Genomic DNA, 24,216 nt, shown 5'->3' on the forward strand with positions numbered 1-24,216 from the left:
CCGAAGTGAGATGGACCCCAGCACTGAGGACACCAGACTGCCCAGGGGATATGGGCTCTGCAGGTCTCCCCCTGTCTCCCCTACCCTTCATGCTTCTCTGATCCCAGCCTGGGACACCACGTGAGATCGAGGAGGGGATCCGTGAGGAGCTGCACTGAGATGGGATCATGGCTTCCCACAACCACAGCCAGCTGGGCTCAGACTGCCCAGGGAGCCTGGGCAGCCCCCAGCCTCTGCCACACTGCCAGAGCTCTACCCCCCCCAGACCCCTCCCCCAGGGAGCGGGTCTCAGACCTGTGCAGCTCCCCCTTGGCCGCATGGCCAGCCTGGGGAGAAGGCAGCCCATGGGAATGTGCTTTCCTAGGGCCACATCCCAGAGCCAGGGGCTGTTCAGTCTGACCCATTATACGTGGCTGGGTTGTTCCCTGTCTCAGCAGGATTGTCAGCATCAGAGCAATGCCCAGTGAACCCCAGAGCCCATCCACCAGCCCCACCAGATCAGAGCAATGCCCAGCAAGCCCCATAGCCCGTCCACCAACCCCACCAGATCAGAGCAATGCCCAACAAGCTCCATAGCCCATCTGCCAACCCCGCCAGATCAGAGCAATGCCCAGTAAACCCCATAGCCCGTCCACCAACCCCACCAGATCAGAGCAATGCCCAACAAGCTCCATAGCCCGTCCGCCAATCCCACCAGATCAGAGCAATGCCCAGCGAGCCCCACAGCCTGTCTGCCAATCCCACCAGATCAGAGCAATGCGCAGCGAGCCCCATAGCCCGTCCGCCAGATCAGAGCAACGCCCAGCGAGCCCCACAGTCTGTCTGCCAGCCGCACCAGATCAGAGCAATGCCCAGCGAGCCAATAACCCCTTCTCTGCCTCAGTAGGACAGAGCTGTGGCCTGTGTTCCCCCATGTCCCTGACTCTGCTGCCCAGCATCAGAGCCATGAAGCCAGCTAGTCCTTTATCCCCCTGCTGTGTTGGATCAGACCCATGTAGACCAGTGTCCCTGGCCCCTGGATCAGAGCACTGGGCCCACAGGTTACCTGCAGTGTCCAGCACCCTATATTTTAGATCAGATGTCCCCAAACTTTGTTATAGGGGGGTACATGCTACACCTCCCCTCCCATTGACCTTGGCCACACAGCTGCACCCCCTTCCTATTGGCCATCACCCAGCCACACCTCCCCTCCTATTGGCCAGGGACCCACTACCCCAGCCACGCCTCCCCTGTCTCACATTTACCGTGGTCCCACCTTGCCTCCTGACCCATTGGCCATAGCCTCGCCCTGTCTCTGCAGCCATTGCACAGCCATGCCTCCCCTCCCATTGGCTAGTGCCCCTTCCCCACACCATCCACTGGCCACAGCCATGCCTCCCCTCCCATTGGCCAGTGCCCCTACCTCACATCATCCACTGGCCACAGCCATGCCTCCTCTCCCATTGGCCAGTGCCTCTTCCCCACACCATCCATTGGCCACAGCCATGCCTCCCCTCCCATTGGCCAGTGCCCCTACCCCACATCATCCACTGGCCACAGCCATGCCTCCTCTCCCATTGGCCAGTGCCTCTTCCCCACACCATCCATTGGCCACAGCCATGCCTCCCCTCCCATTGGCCATGGCCCCACCCAACCTCTTCACACATTGGCCATAGCCTTGCCCCACTTCCACATCCTTTGGCCTCTGCCATACCTCCTATTCTATTAGGCACGGCCTCACCCTGCCTCCCCTCCTATTGGCCTTGACCCCAGCCACACCTTCCCTCCTATTGGCCAGGGCTCCACTGCCCCACCCCATCCATTGGCCATGGTCATGACTGCCCTCCCGTTGGCCGTGACCCCAGATGCACCTCTCATCCCTTCACCCCACCAGTCTGCCCAGCAGCGCCCCCTCCGGGCTGCCCTTGCCCTGCACTGACGGCTCCTCTCCCCTCGGCAGCGGGACACAGCGGGCGACGCCTCCGAGTCGGCCCTGCTCAAGTGCATCCAGCTCTCCTGCGGCTCCGTCAAGAAGATGCGGGACAAGAACCCCAAAGTGACAGAGATTCCCTTCAACTCCACCAACAAGTACCAGGTGGGCTGGAGCTGGGGCTGGAGCTGGAGCATGGGCCCGGGGCTCAGAGGGCCCAAGCTGGGTTGATATGGGCACAGATCAGGAACAGACGTGGGGCTGGGGGGTCACTGTGTGACGGGGGAGGGAATCGGGCTGTGGCTTGGAGATGGCATTGGGGATAAGTGTAGGAATGCAATGGGCCTACGGGAAAATTGTGCCCCTTGGGGGCAGCCATGCAGTGAGGTGCTGGCCACTTGGCTCCCAGCAGCCCCACAGCATCCTCAGCCCCCAGCTGCTCACTGGGGCGCTGGCCACTCAGCTCCCAGCCCCACAGCATCCTCAGCCCCCAGCTGTGCAGTGGGTCACTGGCCACTTGGCCCCCAGCATCCACAGTCCCCAGCTGAGCCGGCTGATCTTGGCTGTTGCCAATATTCATTCAGCAGATTCAGTCCCCATGGATAATAGTTGGGCATAGAAAGGAGGCTGCGCTCTGGCCAGCAACCAGCTCCCAGCTGCAGCCTGCTGAGCTCCCAGATACAGGGCAAGGAGGAGCTGGAGGGGGCCAGGGAGCCCCAGGCCTGCTCAGGCGGCGTGTTCAGGGAGAGCAGCCCAGGGCAGAGGAGGGGGAGGAGAGGCACTGGGATGGGGTGGGGAGGAGAGCAGGTGAGTTGGGGGCAAAAGGATGGGGAGGCCTAGAGAGACAGAGGGAAAGGTCCTGGGGCGGCCATGGGGGGAGTGGCAGGCGACTCGGGGTGCAGCGCTGGAGGGAGGCGAGTCCCGTCCTCCCAGCATGGCTCCCCCTAGCCGGCTCCCCCTTGTGTTCCAGCTCTCCATCCACGAGCGTGAGGACAATCCCGAGGGCTACTTGCTGGTGATGAAGGGCGCGCCGGAGCGCATCCTCGACCGCTGCTCCACCATCCTGGTGCAGGGCCAGGAGCTGCCCCTGGACGAGGAGATGAGAGACGCTTTCCAGAATGCCTACCTTGAGCTGGGCGGGCTGGGGGAGCGAGTGCTGGGTGAGGGCATCCGGGCACTGGGAGGGAAGGGCCGGGGGGGGCACATGGGAGGAGACTATGAACGAAACACCGTGTAGTGTGTGTGTGCACAGGTGCGTTTGCACGGGTGGTTGTGAGTACCAACAGGGCAGGGATGATTGTGCACGGTGCAGGGGTGTCTGGCTGCAGCTCATGCTGGCACTCTCGGCTCTCCCAGGCTTCTGCCACCTCCACCTGCCCCAAGACAAGTTTCCCCGGGGGTTCAAGTTTGACGTGGACGAGATCAACTTCCCCACTACCGGCCTGTGCTTCGTGGGGCTCATGTCCATGATCGACCCGCCCCGGGCGGCTGTGCCAGATGCGGTGGGCAAGTGCCGGAGTGCAGGGATTAAGGTAAGGCCATTAGGCAGAGATCTCACTACCCGGTCAGGCGAGCCCATGCTCCAGGCTGGGGGCAGAGCATAGGTGGGGCCTGCAGACAGACAGCTCTGCTCGCTGCTGCGCTGGATGCAAAGCCAGGGACCCTGTGCAAAACCCAGCAGGCATGATGCATTGGCCCAAACACTGCATTGTCAGGAGCAGAACCCAGGAGTCCTGGCTCCTGCTTTAACCACTAGACCACATTCCCCACTGTGGTTAAGAGTCCTGACTTCCAGCCACCATCCCCAGTCTAAACACTAGACCTCGCTTCTCTCCCAGAGCTGGGAACAAAACCCAGGAGTCCTGGCTCCCAGCTGCCCCGCTCTAACTACTAGTCCCTACTCCTCCCGGAGCTGGGAACAGAACCCAGGAGTCCTGGCTCCCAGCTCCATTGCCAGGGCACCGGGCCCTGCCCATCAGTGTCCATGCCCTGACTGCTGCCTGGCTCCACCCCCAGGTGATCATGGTGACCGGCGACCACCCCATCACCGCCAAGGCCATCGCCAAGGGCGTGGGCATCATCTCCGAGGGCAACGAGACAGTGGAGGACATCGCGGCCCGGCTCAACATCCCTGTTAGCCAGGTCAACCCCAGGTAGGCCGGCTCTGGCTCCTAGGGCCCCTCGGCCGGGCTGTGGGGAGCTGGCCAGCCCTGACGCTGCTCTCGCCTCACAGGGAAGCCAAGGCCTGTGTGGTGCACGGCTCTGACCTCAAGGACATGACTCCAGAGCAGCTGGACGAGATCCTCAAGAACCACACGGAGATTGTCTTTGCCCGCACTTCCCCCCAGCAGAAGCTCATCATCGTGGAGGGCTGCCAGAGGCAGGTGAGAACTTGCACCCTGTGGGGGATCCCCGAGCACCCAGCCTGCCCCCTGCTGGCCAGCCTGCCCCACACGCCTGCCCCTAACTGCCCCACTGGAGAGGCCTAGGCCAGTGCCCTCCAGGCCGCATGTCCCCAGGGACGGCTCTCAGTCTGGGTTGCTCTGAATGGCTGGCTGGCCAGCACAGCCAGGTGGGGAGAGGTCCCTGCCCTTCCGAAACCTGCCCCCCTGCCCTGCTTCTGATAGAGCCGGCCACTGTGGGTTAGTGACCCTCAGAGGAATTGCCATGGATACCACAGCACTCGTGTGTCCGTGGGTTGAGCCGTGCCCAGCTGGCGCAAAGGCTCGGTGCCATCTGGGCAGCTCCTCTCTCCTCCTGATGGCCTCCGTGTGGTCCAGCTCCTGGCCAGCGAGCTCAGAGCCAGGCCCACTGGGGCCACCCCCTCCTCTAGCGCAGAGCCCCAAGGACATAAATGGGGAATAATTACTCTAGCCATTAGACCCCACCCCACTCCCAAAGCTGGAGATAGAACCCAGGAGTCCTGCCTCCCAGCTACCCTGCTCGAACCACTAAACTCCACTCTCCAGCCAAGTCAGGACTAGAACCCAGGAGCCCTGGCTCTCAGCCCTCCACTGCTGTAACCTCTAGACCCCACTCCCCATCCAGAGTAAGAAATAGAACCCAGGAGTCCTGACACCTAGGCCTCCCTGCTGTGACCAATACCTGCCAATCCCGGCCTGGAGCTAGGAGTAGAACCCAGGAGTCCTGGTCCCTCCAGCCTTTCTTTCACTCCCAATCCATGCAGCCCCCTATGGCTCAAGGACTCACTCACCAGCTCCATCTCTTGGCCGGGGCCCCCCCTGCCCAGCTCCAAGCCCTGCGATGTGTGGCAGGGAACAGGTGACAGTCCAGGGTGAATGCAGTGACCTGGGCCATGTTTGGCCCAAACATTAGTGCTATCTGGGCAGGAGGGACCTGGTCAGGATTGGGGGTGTACGTCTCCTTCAGCCCCACTGCGCCCCCTACAGCACGGTTGTGCAGTGGAGCCAGTGGCCCTTGCTTAGTCACCCCCCCCAGCGCCCTCCCCTTGGGCATCTCCCACCTTGCCCAACCCCCAGTTAAAGGGTTGGCACTGCCCCCTCCGGGTGCCAATCCTGCCTCTCCCTTCTTAGGGGGCCATCGTGGCTGTGACAGGGGATGGCGTGAATGACTCACCCGCCCTGAAGAAGGCCGACATCGGCATCGCCATGGGCATCGCTGGCTCCGATGTCTCCAAGCAGGCAGCCGACATGATCCTGCTGGATGACAATTTCGCCTCCATCGTGACGGGGGTGGAGGAAGGTGGGTGCCCAGGCTGGTGTGGGGTCAGGGAGGCGGGCAGCGCCCTCCCTCCCAGCATCCCTCTCCCTCAGACCCAGCCAATTTGTGACCCGGACATCAGCGAAGCACCAGGCAGGCACCAGGATCCAGGGCACCCGAGGACATGGGCCTGCCACTGGTTCGCCCAGCCCAGCCCCTGCCCCGGATCAGCCTCCTGCTGCCTTGCCGTGGGGCAGTCCTCCAACAACAGAGCCCTGATGGGTGCCCAGAGATCACCAAGCTGGCTGGAGCAAGCCATGTGCCGGCCTGCGCCGGAGTAGACTGGCTGCTGGGCTTGGAGCCTGGCCCGGTGTCGCTGTCTCTGAGTGGAGGAAGCTGATGTTCTCGCTGCCCAGATTGTGCCAGGCCTTGCCAGAGGCAGCAACACAACCTTCCCCACCCCCTCTGATCCTCCCCGCCCAGTGCCATCTTCATCCTCTGCCCAACCTCCCTCTGCCCTGCCACTCTCCTTCTCCCTGTGTTTGCTCCTGCCAGGCCGCCTGATCTTCGATAACCTCAAGAAATCCATCGCCTACACGCTGACCAGCAACATTCCCGAGATCACCCCCTTCCTGCTCTTCATCATCATCAATATCCCACTACCCCTGGGCACCGTCACCATCCTCTGCATCGACCTGGGTACCGACATGGTGTGTGTGATGTGGGGGAAGGGAGCAGGGGTGTGATGGGAGGGTGGGGGGGATGAAATTGGAAGTGGGGGAGGGGTGAATGAGAGCGGGATAGGGGAGGAGAACAGTGCCCTTAGCCTTGGCCGCAGCTGAGCCCTGAGGATGCCTCTTTCTCTTGCCCATGGCTCGGGGCACTGAGTCCCTCAAGGGCGCCAGGGAGAATTGGGTGCAGCGGGCTGCCAGGCCCGCTGGGGACCCAAGGGGCCGGGTCAGGGGATTGGGCCCTGCAGGGAATGAGGCCAACGACTCCTCCTCCTGGCACGGGGATGGAAGCAGTGCGGATTCAAGCCTGGCTTGGTCTGCATGGCGTGGGGGGCTGTTCCCTCCCTGGGCTCCGGCCGGCCCCACTCCCTGTGTCCCAGGCCCCAGCCCTGGGCTGCCATGGCAGGAAGAGAATGGATTGAGCTGATAGCACAAATCCCAGACGCTGCACTACGGTTTGTGCTTAGTGTCATGGCATGAAAGTCCCCCAGCGTCCAGCACAGCCCTCCCCGCCCACCCCCACCCCCAGTGGGCGGCAGCATGCTGGTGCCATATGGCCACGTAGGGCCTGGCTCTGCTGGGCAAAATCATACCCCTCCCCCCATGTCTCGGCCTGTCTCAGTGGGGGCAACCCAAGCTGAATAACCCACAAGCTAGATGGATGTGTGGCTGGATGGGCGAGTCAGGCAATGGGCAGAGGGAGAGAGGGAGGGAAAGGCAAGTCTGTGAGGGCTGGAGGGATGGACAGGCCGGTCAGTGGGGGCTGGAGGGATGGACAGGCAGGTCAGTGGGGGCTGGAGGGGTGGACAGGCCGGTCAGTGGGGGTTGGAGGGATGGACAGGCTGATCAGTGGGGGTTGGAGGGAAGGACAGGCAGGTCAGTGGGGGTTGGAGGGATGGACAGGCAGGTCAGTGGGGGCTGGAGGGATGGACAGGCTGGCCAGTGGATAGATGGAAGGAGGGAGGGAGGGAGGGACAGGCAGGTCAGTGGGGGCTGGAGGGATGGACAGGCAGGTCAGTGGGGGCTGGAGGGGTGGACAGGCTGGTCAGTGGGGGTTGGAGGGATGGACAGGCTGGTCAGTGGGGGCTGGAGGGATGGACAGGCTGGCCAGTGGATAGATGGAAGGAGGGAGGGAGGGAGGGACAGGCCGGTCATTGGGGGTTGGAGGGATGGACAGGCTGGTCAGCGGGGGTTGGAGGGATGGACAGGCAGGTCAGTGGGGGCTGGAGGGATGGACAGGCAGGTCAGTGGGGGCTGGAGGGATGGACAGGCAGGTCAGCGGGGGTTGGAGGGATGGACAGGCAGGTCAGCGGGGGTTGGAGGGATGGACAGGCAGGTCAGCGGGGGTTGGAGGGATGGACAGGCAGGTCAGTGGGGGCTGGAGGGATGGACAGGCAGGTCAGTGGGGGCTGGAGGGGTGGACAGGCCGGTCAGTGGGGGTTGGAGGGATGGACAGGCTGATCAGTGGGGGTTGGAGGGAAGGACAGGCAGGTCAGTGGGTGTTGGAGGGATGGACAGGCTGGTCGGTGGGGGCTGGAGGGATGGACAGGCTGGTCAGTGGGGGTTGGAGGGATGGACAGGCAGGTCAGTGGGGGCTGGAGGGATGGACAGGCTGGCCAGTGGATAGATGGAAGGAGGGAGGGAGGGAGGGACAGGCAGGTCAGTGGGGGTTGGAGGGATGGACAGGCCGATCAGTGGGGGTTGGAGGGATGGACAGGCCGGTCAGTGGCGGCTGGAGGGATGGACAGGCCGGTCAGTGGGGGTTGGAGGGAAGGACAGGCTGGTCAGTGGGGGTTGGAGGGATGGACAGGCTGGTCAGTGGGGGTTGGAGGGATGGACAGGCTGGTCAGTGGGTGTTGGAGGGATGAACAGGCAGGTCAGTGGGGTTGGAGGGATGGACAGGCAGGTCAGTGGGGGTTGGAGGGATGGACAGGCTGGTCAGTGGGGGTTGGAGGGATGGACAGGCTGGTCAGTTGGGGTTGGAGGGATGGACAGGCCGGTCAGTGGGGGTTGGAGGGATGGACAGGCCAGTCAGTGGGGTTGGAGGGATGGACAGGCTGGTCAGCGGGGGTTGGAGGGATGGACAGGCAGGTCAGTGGGGGTTGGAGGGATGGACAGGCTGGTCAGTGGGGGCTGGAGGGATGGACAGGCAGGTCAGTGGGGGCTGGAGGGATGGACAGGCAGGTCAGTGGATAGATGGAAGCAGGGAGGGAGGGAAAGACAGGCAGGTCAGTTCAAGCTGGAAGGATGGAGACCCTGCATACCACAAGCAGGGAGAGCCGAGGTGCCAGAGGACAAGGGGGTTGCAGTGAGTCCAGGAGGACTGAGGCTGACTCTCGGGCGACCTTTCCAAGCCGCACAGTCTCTGGGGCCATGGACTCGTTTCCTCCCTGGGCGCATTGTTATGGGCAGTTCACACTGAGCTGGAGATGCCCTCGCTGTAGCACCAGACAATCCCGCCCTGGGGGATGGGCCCACTGAGGGTTCTCCATCCCCTGAGAGCTGGAGCCTGGAGCCCAACAAGGAGCTTAGGCCTGGATCTGAGCCCTGAGTCCCTCCCTCGAGATGCCACGGGCAGAAGAGGTTTCCTAGCTCTGTTGAGTAGGAGTCCCTGGACTCCAGCCCCATTCACTCCCGGCCCCTCCTGCCCACCAGGTCCCCGCTATCTCCCTGGCCTATGAAGCCGCAGAAAGCGACATCATGAAGAGGCAGCCGCGGAACCCCAAGACGGACAAGCTGGTGAATGAGCGACTCATCAGCATGGCCTACGGGCAGATCGGTGAGTGGAGCTGTGGGCACTGTCTGCTCAGCCTGCGGCTGCAGCCCTGGACTGAGACCCCCCAGCCCAGGGGCTGCAGGAAGCCTTGGTGGTGGTTCAATAGAGGGTGCCCTCCCCCGAGTTAGTGCTGAACCTGGTATCCCAGTGTGGCAGCAGGGGGCGCTGTGTTGCAGGGAGCAGTGGCAGTACCCAGCGTGGCAGCAGGGGGCTCATGGCTACAGGGGGCACAGGGGGTTGGCACTGACCAGTACCCCAGTGTCACAGAAGGGGATCCTGTGCTGCAGGGAGCAGCGTGGGTTGGCACTGACCTGTACCCAGCATGGTACCAAGAGACGCTGTGCTGCAGGGAGCAATGTGGGTTGGCACTGCTAGTACCTCAGCGTGGCAGCAGGGGGTGCTGTGCTGCAGCAGGGGCAGCAGCAGTTGGCACTGACCAGTGTCCCAGCATGGCAGCAGGGGGCGCTGTGCAGCAGGGCGCAGAGGGAGTTAGCACTGACCAGTATCCCAGCATGGCAGCAGGGGGTGCTGTGCTGCAGCAGGGGCAGCAGCAGTTGGCACTGACCAGTGTCCCAGCGTGGCAGCAGGGGGCGCTGTGCAGCAGGGCGCAGAGGCAGTTAGCACTGACCAGTGTCCCAGCGTGGCAGCAGGGGGAGCTGTGCTGCAGCAGGGGCAGCAATGGTTGGCACTGACCAGTATCCCAGCATGGCAGAAGGGGGTGCTGTGCTGCAGCAGGGGCAGCAGCAGTTGGCACTGACCAGTGTCCCAGCATGGCAGCAGGGGGCGCTGTGCTGCTGGAGGTGGCACCATCCAGGTGAGACACACAGCTCTGCTGTGGTAACCATCTGCAACACAGGAGGCTCCTGGGGGCGAGGGCCTTGCCCTTGCAGCTGACCCAGCCTGTGCAGGGCTCTGGCCCGTCAGCTGAGCCATGCCCTGGTTGGGGCACTGACCAGGGAGTGCCAATGTGCCGTGCCGAGAGGCCAGGGTGCTGAGCGGGTCCGTGGAGAGCCACTGGTTCCTTCGCAGTTCAGGTTGGTACTGGACAACCAGGAAGGAGCATTTACGGGTCTCTGCTCCTCTCTTTCTCTGTGGCCTTTCCCTCCTACCCCGCCATCCTCCCCAGGTATGATCCAGGCCCTGGGCGGGTTTTTCACCTACTTTGTGATCTTGGCGGAGAACGGGTTCCTGCCATCCACCCTGCTAGGCATCCGCCTGGACTGGGATGACCGCTCCAAAAACGACCTGGAGGACAGCTACGGGCAGGAGTGGGTGAGTACAGCCCCAGGGAGCCAGGGGCAGGGAGCAGGCGTGGCCCCCCACTTCTCCCGCTTCAGCATTCGCAGAGCTCCCATCAGCCCCCCTCTCAGCTGGGGGACAGGGACTGAGGGGCCGCCAGTCTTGTGGTAGGGGGGTGTCTTGCTGCCCGAGGGAGCCGGCCTGGAGCCAGCTGCCCTCCCTCGTGCTCCGTGTCCCGTCCCTGTCCCTGCAGACCTACGAGCAGCGCAAGGTGGTGGAGTTTACATGCCACACGGCCTTCTTCGCCAGCATCGTGGTGGTGCAGTGGGCCGACCTCATCATCTGCAAGACCCGGAGGAACTCCGTCTTCCAGCAGGGCATGAAGTGAGTCCCAGCCCACGCACCCACCAACCCCTGGTCCTGCACCCCCCTGCTCACACAGGACCTTCGGGACTTCTGTGGTGACAGGGAAGGGGAGGCTTGGCCATTCCACAGGGTGGGGACCTCAGTAAAGGGCACTGGGCCAAGTGCCCCGGGGGAGCTGTGCTGCAGGAAGTGGAGTGGGAGGCTCAGTGGGGGGGGTGTCTGTTCCCCCCTAAGCCTGTGCTGATGCCAGTGCCCCGGGGCAGTGCTGGGGGGCGCTGTGCTGCAGAATGTGGGGTGGGAAGCTCAGGAAGGGGGGCTCTCCCATCTGAGCCAGTGCTGGGCCCAGTGCCCCAGGCGGACGTGTGTTGCAGAGAGTGGAGGTGGGGGACTCAGTAGGGGGCTCCCTACTTGCAGGTAGTGCTGGTCCCAGTGTGGCACTAGGGGGCGCCAGCGGTTCTGCTCATGCCTTCTGGGTGGGCAAATTCTGGATCCCAGCTGGCTTTGCCCGGCCCCCTTCAGCACACACCGAACTCCCCACACCTTGTAATCCCCCACCCAAAGCCCTCTGTCCCTGGGACTCCTCGCACCTCTCCGTGGACTGACACAGTCCTCTGGGGCCAGGGGGACGGGGAGGAGTGGAGGCTCGGGAGTGGGGGGCTCAGGTTGCTGCCGCGCCCCCTCATTTCTTGTGTTGTGATGTTCTCCCCTCCAGGAACAAAATTCTGATTTTCGGTCTCCTGGAAGAGACGGCCTTGGCAGCCTTCCTGTCCTACTGCCCTGGCATGGGGGTGGCGCTGCGGATGTACCCACTCAAGTGAGTGACACGTAGCCATAGGGCAGGGTCCCAAAGGGCACAGACAGCAGGGAGCTGCTGCCCCCCTCACATGCCTCGGCCTGGCTCCCTTTCCCCAGCATAGGCACCGAGTGGCGCAATCCAGCCCCCACTCCCACAGGGTCTCCCCAGCAGCGTAGTCCCCAGTGCTCCCCCCCCCGCACGCTTCAGAGTCCCCCTAGTGGCTCAATCCCTAGCGCTTCCCCAAGCAGGATCCCCTGGGTAGCACAGTTCCTAGGGCTCCCCCAGGCGGGATCCCCCCAGTGGCACAGTCCCTAGCACTCACCCTACTCAGGTTCCCCCCTGCTGCATGGTCCCTAGTGCTCCCCACTCCCCCCCCCCGCCCCGGCAAGGTCCCCCTGTTATGCAGACAAAACTACACAGGATCTTTTCAGGGGGCAAGACAAAGATGCCACATTTATTATGATAATTTGATTTATGACCAATAACTAATATCTTAATCCTTATACACACACATTACACCTAATACCTAGACACACACACACACACACACACCCATCAGATGTTCTGCAGCTGCCTGATAGTTACCAGTCCTGCATGTAGCTTGAGTTCATGGCTTGGTTCGTAGCTTGTGGCAGCGAACTGGCCAGGAAAGTCGGGCGCAAGGATGAGCTGGGTCTCTGTTGGGCATGCACCGATGCCCTTCCATGTTGGCAGCAGAATGTTACCTTCCAAAGTCTTTCATCTCACCCATCCGTTTTGTAGGCTTTAGTTTAAATTCAGAGTCTATAGGTCTTGCTGTGTCAAGCTGCCTCTGGGTTTGGTGATTGATCACCTGTCAGTTGCAGATGTGACTTTCAGCCTGGGACCTGGCTTTGATCTTCCTTCTATTGTACCTTTTCTTTTTAGGGTGAACTCTTCTTACTTTGTTAGGGCTCTTGTCTGCATCTTCAGCCTTTGGTGTTTGAACTCCATTTCATCAGGACAGGCTGGTGCTGGAGGTTGATTCCATCATTCATACATACCTTATTCACACATTTAACCTAAACTAATGAGATTACCGCAGGGTTTGCAAAAATGAAGGTTGGAGCCAGCTTTTCCAAAATGGAGTGAGCGTTTTAAAATGGGGTTTGAATTACAATATGGCAAACAGTGAACAGAAGTTACAACGTAGGTAAGTGTAATGAATGATGAACAGAAGTTACAATACTGAAACAGTGCAAGTCTCAGGCTACGTCTAGACTACTCGCCGTATCGGCGGGTTAAAATCGATTGCTCGGGGATCGATATATCGCGTCTCATCTAGACGCGATATATCGATCCCCAAGCGCGCTTATATCGATTCCGGAACTCCACCAACCCCAGCGGAGTTGCGGAATCGACAAGGGGAGCCGCGGACATCGATCCCGCGCGGTGAGGATGGGTGAGTAATCCGATCTTAGATATTCGACTTCAGCTACGTCATTCACGTAGCTGAAGTTGCGTATCTAAGATCGATTTCCCCCTGTAGTGTAGACCAGTCCTCAGTGATTTAAGCAGGAATTGGATTGATAGTGAAATTTGGAAAGGCAGCAGGCTGAACAACTGTGGCTCTTAACAAGCATCTTAATTATTAATTAGCCAGCTCTTGGGGTAACCGGTTTTCTGAATGAATGTCTTTTCATTCATAAAACTTTACTTATGAAGTTATATTAATAAAGTGAACAATTGAAAACAATTTCATTCATCAGTTCTACACCCTCAGCAGTGCAGTCCCTACTGCTCCCTGCCCAGGTCCCCCCACGGCACAGCCCCTAACACTCCCCCTGCTCCCCACAGGGTCACCTGGTGGTTCTGCGCCTTCCCCTACAGCCTGCTGATCTTCGTGTACGATGAAGTGCGGAAGCTGATCCTGCGGCGCTATCCTGGCGGTGAGCTCCTGCCCACGCAGGCCCCCCTCCCTCCTGTCCACAGCCCCCAACCCCCGCGCAGTGCCACCTCCTCCCACCCACCCCCCACTCTGCCACAGGACTCCCCAGCTCTCTCCATTCCTGCTGCCCTGGGCCAGGGTTCGACCTGGTGCCTGGGAGGGGAAGGCAACAGGCCCTGCTGCCCTGGGGTTGGATCAGGGACCGTGGGCGGCCCACTGGCAGAGACGCTCGGCTCTGGAGGGAGGCTGTGCCAAGCAGGGAATGGACGTCATGTCCCCCCAGACCAGGCCCATGTCTGACCCACTGGACCTCTCACCCTGCCCTGGCACCGCCACCCCCAGCCAGGCCCCCCCCCCCCCCCCGGAGCCGTTGGCTCCATCTCTGCCTGCTTCCCTGTTTGCTGGGACTGAGAAGCTTCTCTTCCTTCCTTCCCCAGGCTGGGTGGAGAAGGAGACGTATTACTGAGCTGGGCTAGCCAGGCGGAGCCTCTCTCCACATCGCTGCTCCGCCCGGGCCGCCTGGCACCACCACAAACCTTAGAGCAGAATTGGGGGGGGGAAGGGGGCATCAGCAGCACACGCTGCCCTGTGTAGATCTAACGCGTAGGCACTAACCCTGCCGGGACGAGGGGACGAGACCCCCTACCCCTGCCCTGGTAGCTAGGCAGGGAGGTAGGCGGAGCAGGCTTGACTCCACTGGGTCCCTGCTGATTTCCATGTGGGGAGGGGGGGTGACTTGATAAGACACAGGGACCCTGGACAGGCCTATGGGGGAGAGAGGGGAGCCAAGCTCTGGTGGGTCCCAGCTGGGCTCTGTGGAGCCAGCAGCCCTTGGCCAGAGAAAGAGGGAGTGGGGGGGGCACCCTAGGGCCCCTGCTGTGAGGATGAAAGGCACCCGCAGGTAGGGTGATCACCTGTCCTGAATCAGGCAGGAGAGTCTCGAAATGCAGAGTTCAAGCCCCGGTCCAGGACTGAATGATTCCGGGACAGGATCAGGCGGTGCCAGCCTCTTCCCGGTGGTGGGGGGTGGAGGTAAGCCTTAGCCCCCCATTGCCACAAGGCCCCGCCCCTGATCCTCCTCTCCCCCCAAGGTCTCGTCCCCTGACCAGGCTGGAAGCTGGAGCTGGGCCATAGTAAGAGCCACCCAAGGAGCCCGGACCCCTGTGGGGAGCCCCAGACCTTGCACCTGCCCTGGGTGGCACACTCCGGGGGGCAGGGACACAAGATGCACTCAAGCCCCCCAGCTCCCCACTCAAGGCAGGTGAAGGCTCTGGGGCTCCTTGGCTCTGGCTTCTGGCCTGGCCAGGGGGCAGGGGCTTGAGGGGGAAGAAGACGAGGAGCAGGGGGTGGAGCCAAAGAGGGGGGTGGGGCTCATGTGTCCCACTTTTGCCTTTTGAAAAGGTGGTCACCCTACCCCCAGGCCTGGTGCGTAAGGGCTCCCCATGGCTGCGAGCAGATCCCCAGCCCCTACACTACACTGGTGCTGGGGGGTTGTTTGCTGGGGCAACACTGCCCTGGATGGGGATGGAGGGGCAGGGGGTCTGGTCCCTGCCCTGGGTGGAGGTGGAGAGGCAGGGATCTGGTCACTGTTCTGGGCAGAGGGGAGGGGACAGAGGGTCTGATCACTGGCACAGGTGGGGGAGGGAGGGTCCAGGGGGTCTGGTCACTGCCCTGGGCTGGAGGTGGAAGGGCAGAGGAGCCCCCAAAAGCAGGCACTTCGTATGTCGAAGATGTGCAATAAAAATAATTTAACCCCTTCCTGCCTCAGAGTTCCTTCAGCTCCGTGCCCAGTCAGCCACAGGTCTGCTTGGGAAGGAGGGACTGGAACGTGAGACTTGGCCTCTGGCTCCACCGCCTCTGCCTCTGGGCTAACAGGGAGCACGTCCTGCCCCCACCTCTGAGCCTCTCGAGGGCAGCACGAGCGTGTCATGTTCCTTGGTACCAGAGTCCAGAGCTGGCCCAGCCTCAGAGCTGCTCACCCCAGCGGTGCTCAGATTTCCTCTCCAGGCCTGTTTCAATGGTGTTGTACACATAGCGCTACCTAGTGGCTGAACAGTATCACGCAGTTTAATGTTCATTACCTCTCCCTCTTTAAGTTCTACATTCCCACCATTTACCACAGTTACCCTGCCACGCTCTCTTTGAAATTCAGTACAGATCAGGCTGTTGAGTGTCTCTGAATCGTGCTGGTTTCCTAATTACAGAACTGGTCCTCTGGCTGCTGGCCGTTAGTTAACGACTGGCTCCAGAAGCGGCGCCAGGGTTTTTGCCGCCCTTGGCGGCAGCGCTCCTCCTCTGAGCATTCGGCGACAGGGGTTCCTTCCGCTCCGCATCTTCGGGGCATTTTGGCAGCAGAGTGAGTGAAGGACCTGCCACCGGATTCCCGCCGAAGACCCGGAGTGGAAGGACCCCCCCCAAAGCCGAATTTCCGCCAAGAGTGGCACAATGCTACCCAGCAAATCCTGCCGCCCTAGGCGACCGCCTGGAGTGGCCCTATCTGGCTCTGATTGGTTTGGAAACCTTGTTCTGCATCTGCCGAGTTTGCATTGTTGATTGCTCTCTCTAAGGAGCAAACTGTAAATGCTGATGAGTGCTGCTGAACTCTCCACTGTCGGGCTCGATCACATATGATCTGGATCCTGAATTCGTTTTCTGTAGGTAGGTGGTTTACCATCCCTACTATACCCCTCAGTTCTGGTACATTCAAGTCTCAAATTGCTTTTACTTTCTCAGGCCTAGGACTGATTCCATCTTGTCAGTCCCAAAACCTCAGTTTGGGTGGGGGTGAAGCTGGCAGGGGGTAGGGCTGGGGTAGGGGTGAGGGTTGATGGGGATGGCAGGGAGATGGGGGAAGCGGGTAGGGGGCGAGGGCTGGAGGGGATGTGGGTGATGAGGGAGGGATGACAGTGAGAGTGATGGGGTAGGTGTGTGGGATGACAGGAGTGAGAAGGTGGGGCTCTCCCCTGCCATGGTGTTGCTCTTGACCCCTCCTGCTCTCATTCTCTCTGCCCAGCACCCCCTCCCCTGGGAGCAGCCCCGCCCATGCTCCTGCCCTGAGGTGCAAACGCTGGGGGCTGTGCACCCATCGGGCTTTGCAATGCAGCTCCCACCCTTCACCCCGTGGCTCCGGCAGCATCGATCCCACCCTGGCAGCGGTGCCCCCCGTTGGCCGGCAGGTGATGCCGCTGCCCGAGCACTGGCACTGTTAAGAGGAGCTGAGCTGGTGATGTAAAAATAAGCCCCTGGGTCAGCAGAAAGAGCTGAAACCCGTCACGCCCGCTGCCAGGGCCCAGGCATTTCACACTGATTAAAATATGAGCAGCTGTTGGGCTATAAATAGGGCCAGGGCATAGCTTGCCTTAAAGACCCGTGCTCCCAACAGCGAGAGGTTTGCAACCTTCCCACGCCACCTGTCCACAGGCAGTCACAGTGGGGCACCTGGCATTCCCTTCCCCCGACTCGCGCTGCCCCGGAGCCTGGGGGGAGGGTTCGAGGCTCCTGCAGGGTCTGCAAAGCCAGAAGTACTGCACAGGGGAGATAAATCATGAGGTCAGTTTGCACATGGCAGTGGTGCAAAGCCATGGCCAGCGCATGGAAGGATTCACTTAGGCCAGTGGAAACATGGAAGCCCATTTGAACAGGCCGGTGATGGCAGGGGCATGAGTTGAGCAGTGTGACCCTGTCAGAGAAAAATCAGCCCTTTGCCTGGCTCGCCTTCCCTCCCGCAGAGGGTCCGGTCTCACCAGAGCAGCCCAGATGTTATCACATCCAGAAATGGCCCCACAGCAAGCCCCAGATGTCGCCATTATACATGGAAGGCCTCGTGCTAATGCTGGCACTGCAGACTGAGCGGTGGAGGGGGCTTTTGTGGCAAAGGCACCAGGCTGTCACCCAGGAGATCAAGGTTCAATTGCTGCCTCTGCCATAGATGCTCTGTGTGATCTTCCCACTGGAGCTAAGTGTGTGGCCTCTCTCCAGCCCTTTGCCAAGGGCTATGGCCATCTCTGTTGAGAGGCAGTAGCTATAGGAACAGAAGTGCCCCGTTAGACTGGAGGGAACAACAGTTTTAAATTGAGCTGAGAAACTAGCATGAGCAATAGCCCCAAAGTGAGTGAGAGGAAGCAGAGTTATTGCGTTACCCTTACAGTGACTCTTGGCAATAGCAGTGTTATCTCCTTTAACACAGCGGGGATTAGACCCACCTTGGTCCCATTGTAGCTTTGATCCCAGTGCTCCAGGGTGCGAGAGCCCTGGTGGAACAGCTCTGCCAGGAGAGCTCAAGAGCGCTTCTCCCAGACGTCCCATAGACCTGTGGTGAGGGCTGCACTCAGGGAGAGCCAAGTTCAGTCTTGGCTCTGCCATCTTCACACTGGGCAAAGGGGGGATTTGAACCAGCACCTCCCAATCCTGGCTGGGTGCTCCACGCACTGAACTAAAGGATATAAGGGGGGGGCAGGTGTCATAGAATCATAAAATATCAGGGTTGGAAGGGATCTTAGGAGGTCATCTAGTCCAACCCCCTGCTCAAAGCAGGACCAACACCAACTAAATCATCCCAGCCAGGGCTTTGTCAAGCCTGACCTTAAAAACCTCTAAGGATGGAGATTCCACCACCTCCCTAGGGAACCCATTCCAGTGCTTGACCTTCCTCCTAGTGAAAAGGTCTTTCCTAATATCCAACCTAAACCTCCCCCACTGCAACTTGAGACCATTGCTCCTTGTTCTGTCATCTGCTACCACTGAGAACAGTCTAGATCCATCCTCTTTGGAACTCCCTTTCAGGTAGTTGAAAGCAGCTATCAAATCCCCCCTCATTCTTCTCTTCTGCAGACTAAACAATCCCAGTTCCCTCAGCCTCTCCTCATAAATCATGTGCTCCAGCCCCCTAATCATTTTTATTGCCCTCCGCTGGACTCTCCAATTTTTCCACATCCTTCTTGTAGTGCGGGGCCCAAAACTGGACACAGTACTCCAGATGAGGCCTCACCAATGTCGAATAGAGGGTGCCACGGAGTCCCCAGGTGATGCTCTGGAACTGCTCCCCACAAAGTCAGGACTTTGGGGACCCTCCTCTCCCTTGGAGCAGCCTGTCTTCAGGAAAAGAAGCTCACACGGCTTCACCACCTGGGTCTCTCCTTAGAGCATTCAGCATCCTTTGCCCCTCTGTGCGCTTCCCACAGCAAGCCGGCCCCAGCGAGGTCCTGAGGAAGCCAGAAGGTCCTGCACCCCCACTTCACAGTCAGACGTGAAACTCAACCAGCCAGTAAAACAGAGGTTTATTTAGATAACAGGAACACAGTCCAGAACAGGTCTTGCCAGTACAGACAACAGGACCCCCTTTAGTTAGGTCCTTCTGGGGCCCCCAGGGAGGCCACAGCCCTGTTGGGAAAGCCCCTCTCCATTTCCCAGCCAGCTCCAAAACTGAAAACTCCCCCCAGCCTCTCACTCAGCCTCACTCTAGCTCCTCCCCCAGCCTTTGTGTCCTTGGCAGAGGTGTCACCTGGCCTCCAACCCCCCTCCTGGGTTCTCAGGTATGCTTCCCTTCCCCAAGGCAGTCAGTCCCAGCACAACTCCCCTGCCACCTTCCCAGGTCAATACTCCCCACTCAGTATTCACATAACACAGCAAGAACATTCCCACTTTGTCACAGAGGGGAATGATCACATCCCTCAATCTGCTGGCAATGCCCCTACTTAGAATCATAGATTATTAGGGTTGGAAGAGATCATCTAGTCCAACCCTCTGCTCAAAGCAGGACCAATCCCCAAATGGCCCCCTCAATGATTGAACTCACAACCCTGGGTTTAGCAGGCCAGCGCTCAAACCACTGAGCTATCCCCCCTACTTATATAGCCTAATATGTTGTTAGCCTTCTTGGCAACAAGGGCACACTGTCGACTCATATCCAGCTTCTCTGAAAGCAGCAAAGAATCCTGTGGCACCTTATAGACTAACAGTGAACAGAGAAGTGACTGATCTGGACTCCACTAAGGCCAAAGGTGCAATAGAAATGCAATGCATTATTATTGCCATCATGGGGAGCGGACAAGGGTGGGTATTTCCAGCTTCTCATCCGCTGTAACCCCTAGGTCCTTTTCTGCAGAACTGCTGCCTAGCCACTCAGTCCCTAGTCTGTAGCAGTGCATGGGATTCTTCCGTCCTAAGTGCAGGACTCCGCACTTGTCCTTGTTGAACCTCATCAGTTTTCTTTTGGCCCAATCCTCTAATTTGTCTAGGTCCCGCTGTATCCCATCCCTGCCCTCCTGTAGCTCTTCTATGGGGTTTCAACATGCTCAGCGCATGTCTAGCAGATCGCTCCTCCCAGGGCTGCTTAGTTTGTGAATCCCACGGGGGCTCGAAAATGAGTTAGGTGCTTGGGTGATGTCAGGATCCAGGCAACTCTGCGTGGGTCCAACCACCCAAATGTAGGTGCCTGAGGGACTTTAATGGTGGAAATTCAGGCACCGAGGGACTTTAGGCCCCTATAGGATCAGGAAGCAGCTGAGGGGGGAGTTGTTAATGCCAGTGATGCCTTAATGTTGGAATGAAGCATTAGGCACCTACATCCCCTTAAAAGCAGCAGAGAGTCCTGTGGCACCTTATAGACTAACAGACGTTTTGGAGCATGAGCTTTCGTGGGTGAATACCCACTTCGTCAGACATGCATCTGACGAAGTGGGTATTCACCCACGAAAGCTCATGCTCCAAAACATCTGTTAGTCTATAAGGTGCCATAGGACTCTTTGCTGCTTTTACAGATCCAGACTAACACGGCTACCCCTCTGATACATCCCCTTGCAAATCCCACCCCTCGGCACTTTAGAAACTCCCATGAGGCGCCTATCTGCATCTCTAGGCACCTAAACCCCTCTGACATGTGGCCAGAGTTACCAGTTCTGAGTGATTTGGTTTTTTTGAATATCCTTAAAGGGCAAGACAAGCAACATGAAGCTGGTGAATTAAAAGCAGAGTCCCCTCATCTCTGTGTGCGGGGAAGAAAAACTTGGCGATCACCTTGAATGGACACCTCAATTCACCCCAATTTCCCCAGCTGACTTAGGATCTTTGATTATTTTTGGACTCTTTGTACATGACAGGCTGGTCAGTTTCACTTCCTGGTTCTCAGCCAAAAGGTGTTGGGTTTGGGTCTCCAATACAGCAGGGAAAGTGTTCCAGTGAAAACCACACCATGGTTTTCACTGAAAGTTGTCCTTGAAAATCCACACTACATTTCCTCTCCCCCTTTTTGGCTTTATATCCCCCGCCTCGTCCATCCCCTTCACAAATAAAAACCTGACAGTTTGACAGGCCTGCACCTAAATGATCATTTAACCCTTTCAATGCTTTTTAAAAGAGCAAGGAAAAATGCTTAGGCATGCAAGCTGCAGAGGAAAGAATCCCTGGGCTCTTTGAAATCAGCAGGGTTCCAGAAATGCCTACCCTTTTCCGCTCCCCATGATGGCAATAATAATGCATTGCATTTCTATTGCACCTTTGGCCTTAGTGGAGTCCAGATCAGTCACTTCTCGGATCACTGAAATGCAGCCACCTCTGGGGTGGGAATGCAACAATGCTGCATATCATCTTAGGACAGGGTAACCAGATAGCAAGTGTGAAAAATCGGGTTGGGGTGGGGGTGGGGGTAATAGGAGTCTATATAAGAAAAAGCCCCAAATATAGGGACTGTCCCTATAAAATCAGGACACCTGGTCACCCTATCTTAGGACAGGGAGGGAAGAAGAAACCACCTGTATCCAGCTGAAACTGCAGGGGGTGCTAGGGAGACAGAATGGAATTACCCCAGGCAGATTTGGAGTCAATGCCACAGCTCTTGGGAAAAGTGCTTGAGATCTTTAGAGCCCACAGCAGGTTGGAACAGCCAGACACAGCCCTCACTCTGCTCCCTGCAGCACAGCAGCCCATAGCGCGGCACTGGAACATTGGAGTCCCTGCTGACTGTGAGGGGAGAGCTCCCCCTACTGGCCTTCCTGCCCAGGCCGATTTAAGCCGATTCATCCAATTCCCTGGAATTGGGCCCCGCGCCTAAGGGAGCCCTGCGCCGGGGGTCTTCGGCAGCAGAGAGTTCGCTCCAGGGGTCTCTGGCAGCATTTCGGCAGCAGGGGCTCCTTCGGTGCCGCAGAAAACCCGGAGTGGACGCCCAGCCACTGAGTATTCTAATCGGGCCCCGCGGGTCATAAAGCCGGCCCTGTTCCTGCCCCCTGGGGCATTGGGTCAGCACTGCCTGAGAAGGAAGAAAACCTTGCCCCATGCCTTGCAGCACAGCGTCCCCTAGCACCTTACTAGGGCATTGGGGCCAGGCCTGACTCAGAAGGGACAAGGCATTGCCAACCGCAAGAGTTCAAAAGGCATGAATCTGACTTCAAAAAATAGTGAGATTGGCCCCAAAAACATGAGTTTGAAAAAGATTAAATGGTGAGTATTAGTCTGTTCTCTGACCCTGAGTTTTCCCTAATTCTAACCCCCAACAGCGGCATAGCAATTCTGTGCCCCAGACCCACCTCTCTGCCCCTTGCCCCTGTTCTTCCTGCAGCTCTGAAGCTCTTTGCTGTGGGGAAGGGGGCAGCTCCAGCAGGGGGTACTATCCCCCCGGTAGGGGACAGGGCTGAGCTGCTGGGCTCTTTTGGCTCCTTCTAGCCCCTTCTCCACTCAAATTGTTATGTCAGTCCCTGGGATGGGGGAGCTCCAGCTGCCTATAGCAGCAGCTGTTGGTGGGGGGGTGGTCTATGTTCTATTAAATGTCAAAAAATGTTGTGAACACAGAGTTAAGGTTGCCTGGGGGTAGCTCATGCCCTTCCAAACTGGCAAGATCAGGAAAACTCAAAGTTCAGAAAGCCAGAATTTGGAAATACAGTGTGAAGGTAACATCCATATCACCTTAGCTCTGCCCCTTGGAGCTGACAAAAATTAGCTACAGACTGCAATGCTGTGTCCCTCCTGAGTCAAGCCTGCCCCAATAAGGTGCTAGGGGATGCTGTGCTGCAAGGCATGGGGCAAGTGCTCAGAAGAAGGTTTTCTCCCCTCTCAGTCAGTGAGTGAGGGGAAACTGTACTGAATGGTGGAGGAATAAACTGGAGCAGCACAGAAGGGCTGTGACTGTGAGGCAGGTAGTTTGAGGAGCGGCACAGAGCTGTGACTGCATGCGGTCAAAGGAAAGAGGTGTGTGTAAACCTTCAGGTTCCAGTCTGCATCATTCAGTGCAGAACTGAGCAGGTTGCATCAGTAGCAGTTACTTCTTTTCAAAAGAGAATTTGATAAGTTCCTGGAGGCTAGGTCCATCGATGGCTATTAGCCAAGATGGTCTGGATGCAGCCCCAGGCTCTGGGTGTCCCTAAGCCTCTGACTGCCAGAAGCTGGGAGTGGACAAGAAGGGATGAATCACTTGGTGATTTTTTTCAACATCTTTATTAATGATCTGGATGATGGGATGAATTGCACCCTCAGCAAGTTCACAGATGACACTAAGCTGTAGGAAGAGGTAGATATGCCAGACCCTCTCTCTCCCCTCCAGTCTAGGCACCAACTTCATGGGTGCTCCGGGGCTGGACCACCCACAGGGTAAACTTGGTGGGTACTCTGGACCCAGCAGCAGCTCCCTGCCCGGCCCCCCAACCCCAGCTTACCTCCACTCTGCCTCCTCCCCTGAGAGCACCACATCCCCACTTCTCCTCCCAGCACTTGCCACCGCAAAACAGCTGTTTCACAGCATAACAAGCTGTGGGAGGGAGAAGGAGCAGGAACACGGCATGTTCAGGGGAGGAGGAGGGGCTGGGGATTTGGGGAGGGGTCCAATAGGGGCAGAGACTTTGGGGAAGGGGTTGGAATGGGGGCAGGGCAGGACCAGGGGGGCATGAGCACCCATCAGCACCATGAGAAGTTGGCACCTATGGGGTCCAGAGTGTCCTAGATAAACTGCAGGATTGGGCCAAAAGAAATCTGATGAGGTTCAACAAGGACAAGTGCAGAGTCCTGCACTTAGGATGGACAAATCCCAGGCACTGCTACAGGCTGGGGACCAACTTGCTAAGCAGCAGTTCTGCAGGAAAGGATCTGGGGATTACAGTGCACGAGAAGCTGGAGGAGTCAGCAGTGTACCCTCATTACCAAGAAGGCTAATGGCATATTGGGCTGTGTAAATGAGTGGACTCACCCCTGCATTGCCTCCTACTGGTTGTCCTCGGGAATTAGCTCTTTTCCAGCCAGCAGCACCCTCTGCAGGCCAGTGATCCACCTATCCTCTTGGCCCCCCATGTCCCTCCCTGGATCCCAGTGCCCTTTTAACTGGAGTGCTGCCCCCTGGCAGTACCCCACCAATCTGAGTATCCCCTCTCTGGGAAACCCCCAGCCCACTATCCCCACTTTGCCTCCGTTTGGCTACTGCCCAGTCTTCTGTAGCCCCCGTTCACTGAGGCAGACTGCAGTATCAGCCACTCATCATAGGCAAGGGGGTTTGGACCTGCTGCCTTTGCCTACCCCTTGGGCTGCCCCCTACAACCCCCGGTACCTCTGGGCCTTATGCTAGGCCACAGCCTGGGGCTTTCCAGGCAGGAGCTCCCCAGCTCCTCTGTCTTTCCTCAGCCCTGCTCCACTCAGGTGACCTGGGTCTTGCTCCATGCAGCCAGGCCCTTCTCCCTCTACAGGCAGAGGGAGACTGCCTGGGCCTCTGGCTCATTGCATCTTACAGGGGCCAGCTGGGCCTTACTGGAGCATGGCCACAGCTGAGTCTACTTTCCCCAATCAGCCCAGGCTTCTTGCCCCAGATACAGCCCTCTCCTGGGCTGTTTCTAGCCCTGC

General features: G+C 58.9%; 1 protein-coding gene across 1 annotated transcript in view; it reads left to right on the forward strand.

Annotated features, from left to right (window-relative positions):
* Positions 1 to 14,640, forward strand: part of LOC115639422 (sodium/potassium-transporting ATPase subunit alpha-2) — a 34,058-nt gene extending 19,418 nt beyond the window's left edge. The window contains exons 11-23 of the mRNA XM_030542141.1: positions 1,940 to 2,074; positions 2,880 to 3,069; positions 3,266 to 3,441; positions 3,926 to 4,062; positions 4,143 to 4,293; positions 5,464 to 5,632; positions 6,146 to 6,300; positions 8,977 to 9,100; positions 10,224 to 10,369; positions 10,590 to 10,720; positions 11,415 to 11,516; positions 13,314 to 13,405; positions 13,842 to 14,640. Coding sequence (XP_030398001.1) covers positions 1,940 to 2,074; positions 2,880 to 3,069; positions 3,266 to 3,441; positions 3,926 to 4,062; positions 4,143 to 4,293; positions 5,464 to 5,632; positions 6,146 to 6,300; positions 8,977 to 9,100; positions 10,224 to 10,369; positions 10,590 to 10,720; positions 11,415 to 11,516; positions 13,314 to 13,405; positions 13,842 to 13,870 — 1,737 coding nt within the window. The 3' untranslated portion in view covers positions 13,871 to 14,640. The remainder of the gene's footprint in view (positions 1 to 1,939; positions 2,075 to 2,879; positions 3,070 to 3,265; positions 3,442 to 3,925; positions 4,063 to 4,142; positions 4,294 to 5,463; positions 5,633 to 6,145; positions 6,301 to 8,976; positions 9,101 to 10,223; positions 10,370 to 10,589; positions 10,721 to 11,414; positions 11,517 to 13,313; positions 13,406 to 13,841) is intronic.
* Positions 14,641 to 24,216: the final 9,576 nt, after the last annotated feature.

The sequence above is a fragment of the Gopherus evgoodei genome, chromosome 24 (genome assembly GCF_007399415.2).
Source record: "Gopherus evgoodei ecotype Sinaloan lineage chromosome 24, rGopEvg1_v1.p, whole genome shotgun sequence".
In the NCBI taxonomy this organism is placed as follows: Eukaryota; Metazoa; Chordata; order Testudines; family Testudinidae; genus Gopherus; species Gopherus evgoodei.